General features: G+C 48.6%; 1 protein-coding gene and 1 long non-coding RNA gene across 8 annotated transcripts in view; one reads left to right on the forward strand and one right to left on the reverse strand.

The window, feature by feature from the left end:
• LOC133374151 (uncharacterized) overlaps window positions 1-15,192 on the forward strand; it is a 47,636-nt gene that overhangs the window by 7,594 nt on the left and 24,850 nt on the right. The window contains exon 4 of one of the 2 annotated variants that reach the window (XR_009759827.1): window positions 11,012-13,383. The exons of the other annotated variant lie outside the window; for it this stretch is intronic. This is a non-coding gene — a long non-coding RNA (uncharacterized LOC133374151). Of the gene's footprint in view, window positions 1-11,011; window positions 13,384-15,192 lie in introns of those variants that run through there. 2 annotated transcript variants of the gene reach the window in all.
• Window positions 136-14,886, reverse strand: NLE1 (notchless homolog 1). 6 transcript variants are annotated; one of them, XM_061604681.1, is made up of 13 exons: window positions 14,778-14,886; window positions 12,604-12,763; window positions 11,462-11,679; window positions 11,028-11,107; window positions 10,521-10,597; window positions 9,613-9,710; window positions 8,022-8,214; window positions 7,277-7,412; window positions 6,507-6,553; window positions 5,434-5,636; window positions 1,967-2,126; window positions 1,205-1,275; window positions 136-322 (listed from the first exon to the last, which is right to left on the reverse strand). In XM_061604681.1, exons 2-13 carry the CDS (start codon window positions 12,736-12,738, stop codon window positions 310-312), a joined length of 1,431 nt encoding a protein of 476 aa, XP_061460665.1. In that variant the 5' UTR covers window positions 12,739-12,763; window positions 14,778-14,886; the 3' UTR covers window positions 136-309. The 6 variants fall into 6 exon arrangements, with proteins under 6 accessions (XP_061460665.1, XP_061460666.1, XP_061460668.1 ...); XM_061604682.1 differs by having other exon boundaries at window positions 12,604-12,776; XM_061604684.1 differs by having other exon boundaries at window positions 14,795-14,855.

A 15,192-nucleotide genomic window follows, 5' to 3' on the forward strand; every position in this document is an offset into this window, starting at 1 on the left:
CTAGATTGCTTCCCTCTCCCTCAACCTCTCGCCTGCACCAGCTCTCATGAAGGAAGACGGGTTGGGGGTGTGCAGATTCTAGACAGGTTTAAATAACAATTTCGTAAGGGGGCACGAAAGAGGTCAGAAGCCTGCTGACAGAGAGGAGAGGACGCTTTTATCTCGATACAAAAAAGAAATAAAGACAAAAAAGGACAGTCTTGATTCAAGCAGCCCTCTGTAAAATGGAGGGCTTGTAGGCCGCAACCTGCGTCACGAGAGAATCACCAAATGGATCGGGTCCATTTTTTTTACAGTCCTTCTCCCCAGCTATCGTCTCCATCTGTTTAAAAAGAAAGGACCCCCCCCACGTTTTAATTAACAAAATTTCTATGCCTTTTTATTTAATAAAACCTCTAAGCAGTTTAACAAACATGTTCAAATTACCAATAGCAGTTACAAACAAGTCATTAAAAATATTTAAAGGAGAATTAAAATTAACATTAAGCTAAAAAGTGATTAAAACATGTAAACATCTACATGTCTGGATAGGCTTCACTGAAAGGAAATTCTTTATTTAACAACATTAACAAAGTATATGTTTACGAAAAACATTGAAAACATTAGTATCTTTCCGTTCCTTTTAAAGAGCTGAAAAGCGGCGTATGCTGGGTTATACACGTTCTCCTCACAACACTCCTGTGAAGTAGGTTAGGCTTAGCCAACAACTTGCCCTAAGGCACCAAACGAGATTCACCAAACGAGCAGGAATTTGAATTTGGATGTTCCTAGGCCAGGGTTGACTTCCATCCACTAGGCTGCAAAGCCATGGCAAGTTTCAAAATGTAGGCTTCTTGGGGCAGAGATCTTTTATATTTTCTCCCCTTAGAGACACTCTCTAATCAGAGATAGCCAATGTTGCGCCCTCCAGATTCTGTTGGACTACTACTCCCATGATCCCTGACAGTTGGCTGGGCTGCTGGGAGTTGTAGTCCAACAGAATCTGGAGGGCTCCACCCTGCTCTAAGTAGCCAGATATATACACTGTTGGTGCTCTGTCTCTCACTCACACGCGCACACAGAGCAATACCACCACTACCGCAAAAAGTGGAAAAATACCCAGATTGTATTCCCTTTCTAAAGAAATGGTACGACCCCCCACAGGTGACATAGTGACGCTTCCGCCTTGATATCTCAAGCAATTCATAGAAAGCCCAAAACTTACATCCTCAGACATTTATCCTTCCCACCACTTGCCACCCGTTGACCATCGGGGCTCCAGTCCACTGCAAACACCTGGGAACAGAACAACAGGAAGGCTAAGCAACAGCTGCTTTCAGGGAGTACAAGCAGCTTAACTTGAACGCCTTTGTGGGTTTTAACAGAGAGAGAAAAACGAGAGAGCAAGATTTCACCAGATGTGACACAAAGTCACATCCATCTTGTGGACTAGTGACTTCCCTTTTCTAGAAAGGGACAATGAATGTTCAGGTTCTCAGCCAGCCAAATTCTACAACTTGTGTGTAATCATGTGATACGCTTCCCCCTTGATGATGGGGCCCCACCCCACCAAGACCCTGCAGCCTGGATTAAGCTGGTGCAGAGGAAACTGTCATGATATATTTACATTTAACCGATAAGCAAGCAGGAATTTAAACTTGGGTCTTTTAGTGATTCTTCTTGGGGTTTTGCCCCCGTGGGAAGCCCGCAAGCAGGACCAGAGTGCTACAGCAATTCTTCCCACTTGGGACGCCCAGCAACTGGCATTCAGAAGCATGGAGCCTCTGACAGTGGAGAAGCAGCATAGCCACTGTGGCTAATAGCCACTGATAGCTTTACTCTCTCTTGAGTGCTGGTCCTTACATAGTCAAACTGGTACCAGCCACTCATGAGAGGGAGTCATCCCTGACGTGGGGGAGCCTCAAGGTCCTGTCCTCTCCTGCCAAAGTGAACCCGAGGAAACCCTCACTGCTGACTAGGGCCTTACCTCGTCCGCATGGCCGGGAAGGTCAACTGCCAGTTTCCGTGTCTTAGCGTCCCAGACCTTGATTGTGCTGTCGCTGCTCCCGCTGACCAGCAGGCGGCTATCGGCCGACCACGCAATCTGGTACACCGCAGAGACATGCCCTCGCAGGGAGGTGAGGAACCTTAGGGGGGAAAAATATTTTTGGGTCGTGAAGCGGAAATGGAACACACCTTTCCCCAAAGCTGAGAATGCCCTAATGCGAACACCTCTAATCCCACAAGCCCTTCTCTTCTACCTCTAAAGAATTAAAGAGTGTTTAGCTCTCTCACTGGAACATCATCATGAGGACTTGGAACTTGCTTTTAAAGATAAACTGCAAAGCTGACAACAAGCAAGATTTCAGATACTCAGCTTCGGTCTAACACTAAAGGTGAATACAGTAATACCTCAGTTAACAAAGTACACGCGTTCCTGGACATTACTTCTTTAACAGACACTTTGGTACTAGAGGTAGAAATAACATAGAAAGAATAGGGATACGTTCCTACACCCACTCACAGATAGCGAGGGCAGCTTCAACAGAGGCTTTAAAGGGTTCCTGCCCGGCACCCACTCCCTCCCCCTCCTTCCCCCTCCCCTCCTTCTCCTCCTCTGAATCCTATTAGATCCTTCCCTCCCCAGCCCTAGGAGAAAGCAAGAAATCTCTTTAAGGCTTGTTAGTTTCACTCTAGCAAAGCACAGGCACAGGCTGGTCAGTTTCACCTTAGAGCAAAGGCACAAGCTTGAAAGTTTAGCCACAGCAAAGCTCAGCTAGTCAGTTTCACCTTTAAAAAAAAGTCTTCCTTAAAAGGAGCTCCCTGGAGGATTGGTTGAGGTATTACTGTAACTGGTTCATCTAACTCAGTATTGGCTACATCTGGGGTTTATTTTATTTATTTATTTATTTATTTATTATTTCAATTTATATACCGCCCTTAGCAGAATAGCTCTCAGGGCGGTGAACAAACAAGATAAAATACAATATATCATAATAAAAATCATAAAAACATATACAAACAAACAACAACAAAAACTACAAAAACACAATACGACAAAAATTAAAAATACGAATTAAAAGATTAAAATGGTTAAGAAAATTAAAATGCCTGGGAGCATAAAAAGGTCTTTACCTGGCGCCGAAAAGATAAAAGTGTAGGCGCCAAGCGTACCTCTTCGGGGAGGCTGTTCCACAACTCAGGGGCCACCACAGAAAAGGCCCTAGATTTAGTAACCACCCTCCGGGCTTCCCGATGAGCTGGTACCCGGAGGAGGGCCTTAGATTCTGAACGAAGTGAACGGGTAGGTTCGTATCGAGAGAGGAGTTCCACAAGGTATTGAGGTCCCACGCCGTGTAAGGCTTTATAGGTAAGAACCAGCACCTTGAATCTCGCCCGGAAGCAAATAGGAAGCCAGTGCAGACGCGCCAAGACAGGTGTTATATGCGAAGACCGACTGGTCCTCGTCAGTAGTCTGGCAGCTGCGTTCTGCACCAGCTGAAGCTTCCGAATTGTCTTCAGGGGCAGCCCTACGTAGAGCGCATTACAGTAATCCAATCTTGAAGTTACCAGAGCGTGAACAACGGAGGCAAGGTCGTCCCTGTCCAGATAGGGGCGTAGTTGGGCTACCAGACGAAGATGGTAAAACACATTCCGTGCCACCGAGGCCACTTGGGCCTCGAGAGACAGGGAAGAGTCGAGAAGAACCCCCAAACTACGTACCTGTTCCTTCAGGGGGAGTGTAACCCCATCCAGAACAGGGTTAACATCCACCATCTGAGCAGGGAGGGCATTCACCAACAATGTCTCGGTCTTGTCTGGATTGAGTCTCAGTTTATTAGCTCTCATCCAGTCCATTATCGCGGTCAGGCAACGGTTCAGCACATCAACAGACTCACCTGAAGAAGATGAAAAGGAGAAATAGAGCTGCGTGTCATCAGCATACTGATGGCAACGCACTCCAAAACTCCTGATGACTGCACCCAGCGGCTGCATGTAGATGTTGAAAAGCATGGGGGACAAAACCGACCCCTGAGGGACTCTGCAATGGAGAGTCCATGGTGTCGAGTGATGTTCCCCAAGCACTACCTTCTGGTGACGATCCGCGAAGTAGGAGCGGAACCACTGCCAAGCAGTGCCCCCGACACCCAACTCCACGAGTCTCCTCAGAAGGATACCATGGTCGATGGTATCAAACGCCGCTGAGAGATCAAGGAGAATGAACAGAGTCACACTCCCCCTGTCCCTCTCCCGACACAGGTCATCATACAGGGCGACCAAGGCTGTTTCGGTGCCAAAACCGGGCCTGAAACCAGATTGAAACAGATCTAGATAATCAGTTTCATCCAAGAGCGCCTGGAGTTGGCTGGCAACCACCCGCTCCAAAACCTTGCCCAGAAAAGGGACATTCGCCACCGGTCTATAGTTGTTTAAATTATCTGGGCCAAGGAGGGTTTCTTTAAAAGAGGTCTCACTACTGCCTCCTTGAGGCTACCAGGGACCACTCCCTCCCTCAAGGAGGCATTAACCACCTCCTTGGCCCAACCGGTGGTTCCAGCCCTGCCAGCTTTCACTAGCCAAGATGGGCAAGGATCCAGAACAGACGTGGTCACCCGAACCATTCCAAGCACCTTGTCCACTTCCTCGAGCTGCACCAACTGAAACTCATCCAATAAAGAAAGACAAGGCCGTGCTCCGGACACTTCAATGGATTCATCTGTCACAACATCAGAGTCAAGGTCCCTGCGGATACATGCAATCTTATCTTGAAAGTGTCCAGCAATTTCATTACAGCGGGTCTCAGATGTTTCCATAGTATCGTGGGGGCCAGAGTGTAAGAGCCCTCGCACGACTTTAAAAAGCTCCGCTGGGCGGCTTAAAGATGATCTAATAGAGGCAGCAAAATAGAGCTTCTTTGCTGTCCTTACCGCTTTTGTATACAACTTATTGGTGGCACTTACCAAGGCATGATTGTATCCACTGGGAGTTTTCCTCCATCTGCACTCCAGCCTCCTCCTCTCATGTTTCATCGCTCTCAGCTCCGGGGTATACCACGGAGCTGTATGAGCTCTACAGCGAAGGGGGCACGCGGGAGCGATCGTGTCAATAGCCCGGGTCATTTCTGTATTCCACAGTGCGACCAGGGCCTCGACAGGAGCACCAGTCCTATCAGCCGGAAAATCTCCCAGAGCCCTATGAAAACCTACAGGATCCATCCGGCTCCGGGAGCGGATCAACTTAATAGATCCTCCACCTTTGCAGAGGGAAAGAGCCGCTGTAAGTCTAAATCTCAGCAAGCGGTGATCTGTCCATGACAATGGGGTAGATGAAAAACACCCAAACCTTTTCCCCCCACAGGGACTACTTGAAAATTGCTCATGGTTTTTATCAAACCAGACAAAGCTCTGCAGACAAACGGAAAATTGTCGTAATAAAAATAAGGAACAAACTTACTTCCCGGTTTTGCCATCCCATAGCTTGACAGACTTGTCGAAGGACGCACTGGCAATGATCCGGGTGTCCGGGGAGAAAAGGACTTGGTTGATCAGCGCCTGGTGGCCGGTCATTCTCTGCAGGGGCTTTTTGTCCTCTGCGGGCACCCACAGGAACAGTGTGAAATCATCTGACCCAGAGACAAGCCTTTCTGGCCCTTGACCCTGTGGGCGGAGGAGACAACATCCACTTTGCATGTGAGGAATGGGATTCCGGAACAGCCCTGTGTTCTGGTGCCAACACCCCCTTAAAACACATCAGGCTTGTAAGTTCAACCTTTGGAACTCATTGTCACAGGAGGCAGTGACGCCAATGGCTACCAGTTTGTTTTGAGACTAAATGCAAGGTGCTGACTTTCAAAAAGGTACAGCATGCTTTGAAAAAGAACCCTCCAAAAGGTGCATTAAGGCGGTCAGGCGGGGTGCTGCTCTGGGATAGGAACAACCCCTATGAGCCCCACCCACAGAATCACCTTCCTATTGGTGGTTAGGAGAGCTTGTTAAAAACTCTCCCACCCAGGTGATGGCTTGGGGAAGAAGAGGCCTCTTGTCTTGTTTTTACGCTGCTGCGTCTTAGAATCGGAAGATGCTTTGACAAGGTGTTGCAATGGTAATTTTTAAATTTAATAAAAAACCCACATTTTTTATCCTTTTAATTTTGGATGCAGCGACATCACATTTCTGGACTTCAGGGTGTGGGGAGACGGAGAGAAGCCACCCAGCTTACCCATTAGGGTGGAAAGGCAGAACAGCAAGGAATTAAAGAAAAGAAATTAAACTAAATAAAGGCTTTCCAAAATATAATGGCTAGAAAGTGGAATGGCCAGTGCTCAAATAGTGAGGGGAAAAGATAGGGAATACTCCTACCTCCCCCCATTTAGTCAAATTATGCCCCCCATAACCTTCTAAAAACAGTAAAAAGGGGAGATAATAAAAAAGTAAGGGCAATGGCTCTTGGTCGCCTGGAAATGGATTCTTGGTCACCCTAGGTGAGTGGCTATTTCTCGTCAAGGAGAGGCAGGAGGGCAGACTTACCCTGACTTGGTTGTACCTCAGCAGTGCTTTCTCCTTTATCTCTGCCACTGTGAGTGTCAGGAAAAAAAGGTTAGGAACTCCCCGCAGTGAAAGAAAACACAAGACCAGATTGCAAGCAGAAATGCAGTTAAGAATCCAGCATTGCATTTTAGTTTTTGCCACTCTGGGCTCCTACTGGGAGGAAGGGCGGGATATAAATCAAATAATAAAATAAATAAATTAATTAAAATAAATATGTTGAAATTCTGCACATGGGGCGGGGGGGGGGGCAACTGAATTCTGCAGCTTGCTAATCTGCATGTTGCATTCATTGGGTTTGTTTTGCATTGTTTATTCCAGTGGTGGGGAACTGGGTCTGGCTGGCAGGCCAGATCCTTGTCTTTCCCCACCCACCACGCGGGCCAAGTTCGACAGGTGGGTGAGGCCACTCACCTGTCAATCACCTGACGTCACAATGTCAGGTGGACCTATTTTGTTGTCCACGTGGTTTGAAATCTAAACCGCGTGGGCAAAGTCACAAGAGCTTTGTAAGGCACCAGCGTCAGCTGATAGGATGTCAGGTGCAGGGCCAGTGGGCCTAGCTCATTCACAGGGACTAGAAACTTGCTTCACCGGAAAGCTGAGATCCTGAGGATGCTCAGAATTCTGCACCCAATGTCGATTTCTACAGCTGAGTGATGCTGCGTCTGTGGAAACTAGCTCCCCTCCCTGCCCACAGAAGAAACAGTGGTGGTAGCCCAAAGCAACCCAAGGGCGCAAGATGCTCTTACAGGATCCGCTAACGTCCTGGGGGTTGATGGAGGCCTCAGCCGGTTCAAACGCCCCTGTGCGGAGGACATAGTCTGTGCTGAGAGCCATGGTGTTCACCCAGTGCGCATGACCCTGAAGTGTGCGGCAGAGGACGCCCTGGAAAGGGGAACAAGAAAGACAAAATAGCCCTCAACCCTGACTGAGCCACGGAACGCCCAACGCTGCATCGGGGAAGGCGATCCCGGGATGGAAGCTTTTTATACAGAGACAGGAAGGTGGAGCTACTACTCCTAGGCATCCGATTGGGCAGAGTCCTCAGGCGTCTCACTGGCTCCGGATGCTGTAAGGGGCGGGGCTGGTCCTCCGTTGAGCCAGCCTCAGTGGTAACCCCCAAATAATCTTGCTCTGAAGGCTGGACATCAGAACAGCCTGGCTGGAGGATCAGGTGAAAGGGGACCCATCTAGTCCAGCACCCTCTTCTCACAGTGGCAAACTAGATGCCCCAAAGGGAAGCCCACCAGCAGGACCCGAGTACAACAGCACTCTCCCCCATTTGTGAATCCCAGCAACTGGTATTCAGAGGCATCCTACCTCTGGCAGTGGAGGGGGAACATAACCATCGTGGCTAGGAGCCATCGATAGCCTTCTCCTCCGTGAATTTGCCTAATCCTCTTTTAAGCCATCCAAGCCGTGGCTGCAGCTTGTTAAACAGGCCACTAAAGCTACAGTTCCTTCCAAGCACAGTTTATCTTTTCCCAGACTTACATCTTGGGGCCGCCAGACCTTGATGGTGCGATCCTGGGAAGAGGAGTACAGCAGCCCGTCTCCACCCCACTTGACACAGGTCACAGACTGCGTGTGGCCGGTCAGGATCTTGTCGCACCGGCCAGCTGCCGTGTCCCAGATGCGAATGCTGCCATCCTTGGAGGAGCTGGCCAGGTAGCGACATTCCGGGTTCCTAGCAGACACAAAAAGTCTGAAGCTAAATCTCTAAGTCCACGCTTAAAAAACCAGAAGATAAAAATCAAAAGGACATTGACCAGCTGGAGGGCAGGGACAAATATTCAGGACAGAGCTGCAGCCTTCTTTGTGCCCTGCCTGGCAGCGCCCAAGAAATATCTGGCTGTCCACTGTTGGTAACAGGAAACTGGGTGAGATGCCTCAACCTTCTCCTGTTCACCTGCAGGGCTCTTTTGAGGTTCCTAACTGTGCTTCGGACACAAGAGAAAGCAGCCTTTGTAAATCAGTGACCATTTTCAGAGAGAGAGAGAGAGAGAGAGAGAGAGAGGAATTGCATTTTTAAAAAACTGAATTATAAAGAACATAATAAAACAAATACAATTAGGGGATATACGTCAAAGAATATTTGTTTTCACTGTCACATTACAGAGTGGCTCTTCCAGCATTAACAGTTAAACAAAGTCAACAGAGGAGCATAATTTTTATAAATCACAGTTATGAGGTCTAAATTTCATGCATTGATCCAGGCAAAGAATTCTGCAGATCATTTGCAGGAGCATAAGTTATACATTCCCACCAAACAGCATAGAAATGTTCCGGGTCTTCAGACCCTTTCGAGACTTTTAAATTGTGTGTCGTTTCCTTAGTTATCTCGATTCCAGACATTATTATACCACAAAGACAACTGCAAATTGGGTAATGTCTTCCATTTTTGAACAGCTGCCAACAGCCACGTTAATAATTCCTTTGAATGAATATCGACTGCCTGATCATCCAGGCAGTAAATATGTTTAGCGGTGATTACTGCAGAGTCATTTGAGCAGCGGTCTTAATCATTTAAGCAATCTCTTGATATACCTGAGGAATTGCGTTGTATCTAGTGTTGGATTCCTAGGAAAAGACAGCTCAGTCTTTCTGCCTTTCTCCTAATCATTATACAAGTCTGTAATTTACTTACTGGGTGTGGGCAAGACAGATGTGCAATGGTGAAAACTGCACATTTTCTACCTGCAGTAACTGACAAGAGCAGACAAACCTTGCTGTTGCCAGGGAGATTCCGGATTTTAACTTTGTCGTTATGCTTTGATTCATTCTGGCTTTACAGATTTGCATACCTTTAGATATTCGTTTTGGTCCTTTGAAGACTGGTCAAGAGGACAAGCTTTTTTTTAAAAAAAGGGGGCAAGCTGTTATTTGTGTCCAAGTTAATCCGTGTTTCTACAGCTTGACTTACTTTGATGTTGAACCCAGGTCCACTCATGCCCTAGCCTGACACTCTAACCATTACATCCCGCTGACAAATGGGTGGGTTAAAACAGTCCTGTAATTGATAGTAAGCCAAAGGATAACAAGATTTTTTTGGGGGGGGGGCAGGGATCAGGATGGGGAGACTTACAAATGCAGAGGCTCCCAGCATAGGGACATAATCCATTTGGAGTGTCCCACGAGAACCCGGCCAATCTGGTTGCCAGTTTTGGGATCCCAGAGAAATATCTGCACAAAACGATAAAAAAAAAAATGGAAACATAGTTGCGACCCAGACCTACTGGCCTGTTTCTGGCTATGCACAGAGCAGGATATATTTCTATCTAGTCCAGCACCCAGTTCTCACGCTGGCCACCCTGATGCCCCAATGGGTAGCCTGCAAGCAGGACCCGAGCGCGACAGCAAGTTTCCCCACCTGCGATTCCCAGCAACTGGCATTCGCTGCCTCCAACAGGAGAGGGAGAAGATCTTCATTGCAGCTAGCAGCCACTAATAGCCTTACTCTCTCTTGAGTGGTCTTCCTTACATAGTCAAAATGGCACCAGCCATGCATGACAGGGAGGCATCCCTGACATTGGGAAGTCTCGGGGTTTGCAAAAGTACAACTCCCCCCCCCCCAAAAAAATTGGGTGGAGATAAAACCTAACATAACCCAATGAGAAGATGCTTTAGGGCCACAGAGCGAAGTCTGTCTGTTGGTGGGAGAAGAGAGAAAAACAGAATACGAGGGAAATGGAATGGATTACCCCAAGAAAGGGTATGGCTGGCACTCCACACTGTTAACATTTTATTGTGGGTCCCACTTGTCCTTTATTACGAGGCCAGACCTTCTCTGCTGAGGAGGCCAGAATATTGGGAGGAGAAAAATAGAATGGAATCTGCCCAAAAAGGGTACGGCTGGCATCCTGAACAGGAGCATTCCATGCTGCAACACTTTGTTGGAGGTCTGGCTGCCTCATATCGGTGAAGCCGATGCTTGGCTCAAAGAAACAAAGACCCAGCCTCGTGTCCATTCAGAAGCCAAAGAGCAACACCTACCTGGCTGTTTTTGCATCCGGATGCCAGTTTCCTGCCATCGGGAGACCAAGCAATGCTGAGCACCCAGTGACGGTGACCTGGTAAACACACACACAAGTTTCAGGAGGATTGCTGGTGAAAAGCCAAAACACACAAAAAAACAAAAGACAGGAACATCAGACCTCCAGCATGCAAAGCAGGGGCTCTATCATTGGGCTACAGCTCTTCTCCTAAAAATGTAGCACGATTCTAGTCCTCATGGTTCCGAATTAAGGGCCCTGCACCCTCGGTCAGTCTAGCTCAGTATTGTCTACCCTGACTGGCAGCGGCTCTCCAGGATCTCAGGGAGGGGGTCTTATCCCACTCCTATCTGGAGATACGGGGGATTGAACAGCTGAGCCATGGATTTTCCCCTTTGGTTCCCCAAAAACAAAACAAAAAAACATTCTGCCTACATGCCCATTAGGCGGCCGCAAAGTCAAAACAAATTCCCAGAATGCATTTCTTCGCAGGTTTATGAAGACTCACCCTTGGCAGTGAAGTGCGGGGTCTCCGTGCTGAGATCCCAGAAGCGCACAGTTGTGTCCCCGGAGCCACTGGCTAGATACCTTGAAAAGGAGGAAAAAACAGCTGGCCACACACAGGCTCCCATTGGGGGTCCCCCCCAGAGCAGATTCTGGGGGTGTGCAGTGGGCTGTGAGAAAAGAGGAAAGTGAAGCTTGAAAGTCTGCTTGGGCAAATAGATTCCACCCTCTGTGCTATTCAGTGACAAATAACAGTAGAACCTGAAAGCCTTGTTATCTCCTCACTCAAGAGCAAAGGGGTTCCATGTATCCCTGGGAGGCAGCCAAGTGGAGTGCGGACAAAGAGCTTATCTGAGGCAGTTCCCCCCCAGATGCTCCACCCGTTCTCTCTGGTACTTCTCCATCTCGGCCCCGAGCCCAGCTGAGCCCCTTACTTACTTCCCAGTGGGGCTGAAGGCGACGGAAATGACGGCTTCACTGTGTCCCTCCAGGGAACTGGTGCAGCGGGTCACGGCCCGGACCTTGAACACGGCCTGCGGCTGGTAGACGATCTCCACCACCCGCTCCGTCTCCAGCCCCTGCCCCGCCAACGTCTGCTTCAGAGAGGCAACGATCTCGGAGTCTTGCACGTAGAAAGCCAGCGGGAGCGGCTCCTCCTTGGACAGGAGAGATCCGGGTTTCAGCTTTTGGCCACGTCTGGTTTGCATGCAGCTTTTTCTGAGCGCCAAGAGCAACAGCGAATTGCCACTTTTTAAAAAGGGGCATTTATAGTCACTTGCGTGACAGGATTTATTTGCATGTGCTCTGTCACTGAACTTTCCAAAGAGGATCCAAAGAGGCTCACAAGCCGGTGGGAAAGTTTTGGGAATATCGGAAGCGGGCTTATACCAAGTCACACTGATTGGTCCATCTAGGGCAGTGCTGCTTACTACACGGACTGGCAGCAGCTCTCCAGGGTTACTGACAGGTTTTTTTCCCCCAGCCCTACCTGGAGACTGAACCAGGGACCTTCTGCTTCCGAAGCGAGTGCTCTATCTCCAAGCTACAACTCATTCCCTAAAAATAAAGCAAGATTCTAGTCCTCATGGTTCTGAATTAAGAGCTGATTTAAATGCGAACAATGGAAGCTGCCTTACACTGACTCAGACCATTGGTTGGTATTGTCTACAATGAGTGTCGGCAGCTCTCCAGGCTTTCAGGCAGAAGATGTTCCCGACCCTATCTGGAGATGCTGGGGACTGAACGGGGGACCTCTGGCCTGCAAAGCAGGTGCTCTACCATCAGGGCCACAGTCTCCTTCCACCTTCAGCCTCTGGCTGTCACAATTTGGAATTACTTTTTGAGATGTTTTTAAAGATGTTTTGTTTTAATATGTTTTAAAGAGAATTTTGAGTGCTTTCATGTGCCGTCCCGGGCTCCTTCTGGGAGGGAGGGCAGAATAAACATTTAATAAATAATAACAATCATAATACCTCTCCGCCAGTGGGGAGACCCGCCTACTTGATACGGCATTGGGGGAGGGAGGGAAGTGCATCATCCTCAGTCTAACCCTGCCCAGGAGACAAAGGCCACGCGGGTACCTTCTCCAAGAGGGCGTTGCAGACCAGCTGCATCTTCTCCGGCGTGATGTCGATGGGGACATCGAAGGGGGACCCCAAGGCCTCACCAGACTCATCTTTGAACTGTATAAGGAGTCGCTCAATGTCTGCCGTCATTCTTGTTTAAGGTTTGAGCTTTGACCTGCAAATAAAAACTGATACGATCAAGGGAGAGTGGCTTCCCGGCCAACACCTCCATGTTGTCACAATATCCCTCTATCAGGCTCTAAATAAAAACAAAAGGCATCCCCCTTTGTACAGTTCACCTAAGGGCAGATTTCTCTGTTCCTTGCAGAATTTCCTGGAAAGGTCACTCAGATTATTTCTGGTTGATGTAGACAAGTTTATTACCCGTAGGGCAATTTTATATGGATGAGCAGTAGGAAAGATATGGGCTATTTAAGGAAAAGAGGCTGCCTTATCAGACAATTGCATCCATCTAGCTCAGTATTGCCCACACTGACTGGCAGCGGCTCGCCAGGGTTTCAGGCTGGGGACATTCCCAGGCCTACAATCGAGATGCTGGGGACCAAACCAGGATCCTTTTGTGGGTAAATGTGTTGTACTAATAAGCTGCAGCAATGCGTTTGAAAATAAAGCAAGATTCTAGTCCTCATGCTTCTAAATTAAGGGATGATTTAAATAAACCCAGGAAGCTGCCATATACTGATTCAGACCCTCAGTCCTTCTGGCTCAGTAATGTCCACACTGACTGGCAGCAGCTCACCAGGGTTTCAGACAGGGGTCTCTCCCAGCCTTACCTGCAGATGCTGGGGTCTAAACCTGAGGCCTTCTGCAGGCAAAGCCACGGAGCCCTTCAATGGTCTGACTCTGCATAAGGCAGCGTCCTGTATCCCTGCTCTGGCTTTACTGGATACCCACCCTAGTCTTCTGATTGTAAGTTGTTCTGACTGGTTTTAATATTGAAGTTTTGCAGCTTGCCCTGGGATTTTGTGGCGAAGGGCAGGTACGGAATCTAAGAAGCAACAACAACCCACAGTCTGACAATTCTTAATTTTTATTACTACCCTTACACTACACTAGCAGAGTGCAAAGGTTTGACTAAACATCAGGACTGTGAAGACCCGGGTTCAAATCCCCGCTCAGCCAGGAAGCTTACTGTCTGACCTTGGGCCAATCACTCTCGCTTTCCGCCTAACCTACCCCACAGGGTTCTGCAAGGATAAAATTGGGGGGAGGGAGAGAAAACCACAGCGGCTTCCATGAGCTGCCTGGAGGAAGGATGCAGATATACACTGAACAGCAGCAGCAACAAACAAGGGCTGCTCACAACAGCAATAAACCAGCGATAATACAAACAGTCATCCTAGAATTAATAAGTTAACTAACACCTACAAACAGAAGGGGAGGAAAATATTGTTTCCATAATCCTAAATGTGGAGATCTTTTGTTTATCTTCATCCTATCCCCACCTCTGAATACCGCTTACCATGAAAACCCTATTCATAGGGTCGCCATAAGTGGGAATCAACTTAAAGGCAGTCCATTTCCATTTTTCAAATGGCTATATCACCCTTTCCCTTCATTTCTCCCCCCCCAACCAAACCAGCAGGATCTATTCCACCCTGCCCCAAACTATGGATTTATGCCTCTTTTTCCTCCCTAGGGCTGCATTCACACCACATGTTTATTCCACCTGAAAGAGCCCTGGCGTCCCCCAAAGAATCCTTGGGAAGTATCATTTGCTAAGGGTGCCCAGAGTTGTCAGGAGACCATTGTTCCCCTCACAGAGCTGCAATTGACAGAGTTCCCTGGAAAGAGGGACTGGTTGTGAAACCACTCTGGAAGTCCTAGCTCTGTGAGGGGAATAGGGGTCTCTTAACAACTCTCAGCACTCTTCACAAACTACCTTTCCCAGGATTCTTTGGGGGAACCATGGCTGTTTAAAGTGGATTAACAGTGGAATAAATGTCCTGTGTGAAGGTGGCCTAGGTCAGTTTTCCACACCTTCTAAACCAGGTGGTCCCTCTCTTTCTCCCTCCCGCTCATACATACATAAATCCCCCCAACTCAGGGCCGCTCCACCCTTCTCTCATAATAATCCAGATTCAAAATTCTGACCCCCAACCCAGCCAACCACCCTTTGCAGCCCTTCCAGACGGCGCAGTGGGCCTTTCCCAGCTCCTCTGACGAACCTGAAGCCTCCACCCACCAGGCTCCGCAAGTCTGGAGACGGGCACGGTCCTAGCTGGCAAGTGGTACCCACGTGGAGAGGAAGCTTGCCGTGCGTCATCAACCTGCGCCTGGAGGTCGCAGGCAAAGAACTGGGCTCGGCTGCCCTCTGCCGAGAAAAGCGGGGAAGGGCAAGAGAGAGCCCGGGGATTTGGCAGCTTTGCAAGAGGCGATGGTGGAAATGCGATATGGTGCCTTCATCTTGGGAGGGTCACGGGCGGGCTTTGGCGACTCTGACTGGCAGCGGTTCTGCAAGGTCTCTGGGCCTTTCCCCACCATCTGCATGCTCCCTGATCCTTTTTTGACCTGAGATTTGAACAGGGGATCTTCTCCCTATCAAGCACAGGTGCTCTGCCACTGAGCTGGTGGCCTCTCTCC

Source organism: Rhineura floridana, chromosome 21 (assembly GCF_030035675.1).
Source record: "Rhineura floridana isolate rRhiFlo1 chromosome 21, rRhiFlo1.hap2, whole genome shotgun sequence".
Taxonomy (NCBI): domain Eukaryota; kingdom Metazoa; phylum Chordata; class Lepidosauria; order Squamata; family Rhineuridae; genus Rhineura; species Rhineura floridana.

What these genes read in the sequence shown, in the direction of transcription:
- NLE1 (XM_061604681.1), bottom strand. Translation starts at nt 12,738, where the DNA reads ATGACGGCAGACATTGAGCGACTCCTTATACAGTTCAAAGATGAGTCT. An exon ending in TGGGATGGCAAAACCGGGAA is followed by an intron (nt 2,127 to 5,433) that starts GTAAGTTTGTTC and finishes TTCCCCCCTAAG; the next exon opens with GTTCCTCACCTCCCTGCGAG. An exon ending in TTCCCGGCCATGCGGACGAG is followed by an intron (nt 1,276 to 1,966) that starts GTAAGGCCCTAG and finishes TTCTGTTCCCAG; the next exon opens with GTGTTTGCAGTGGACTGGAG.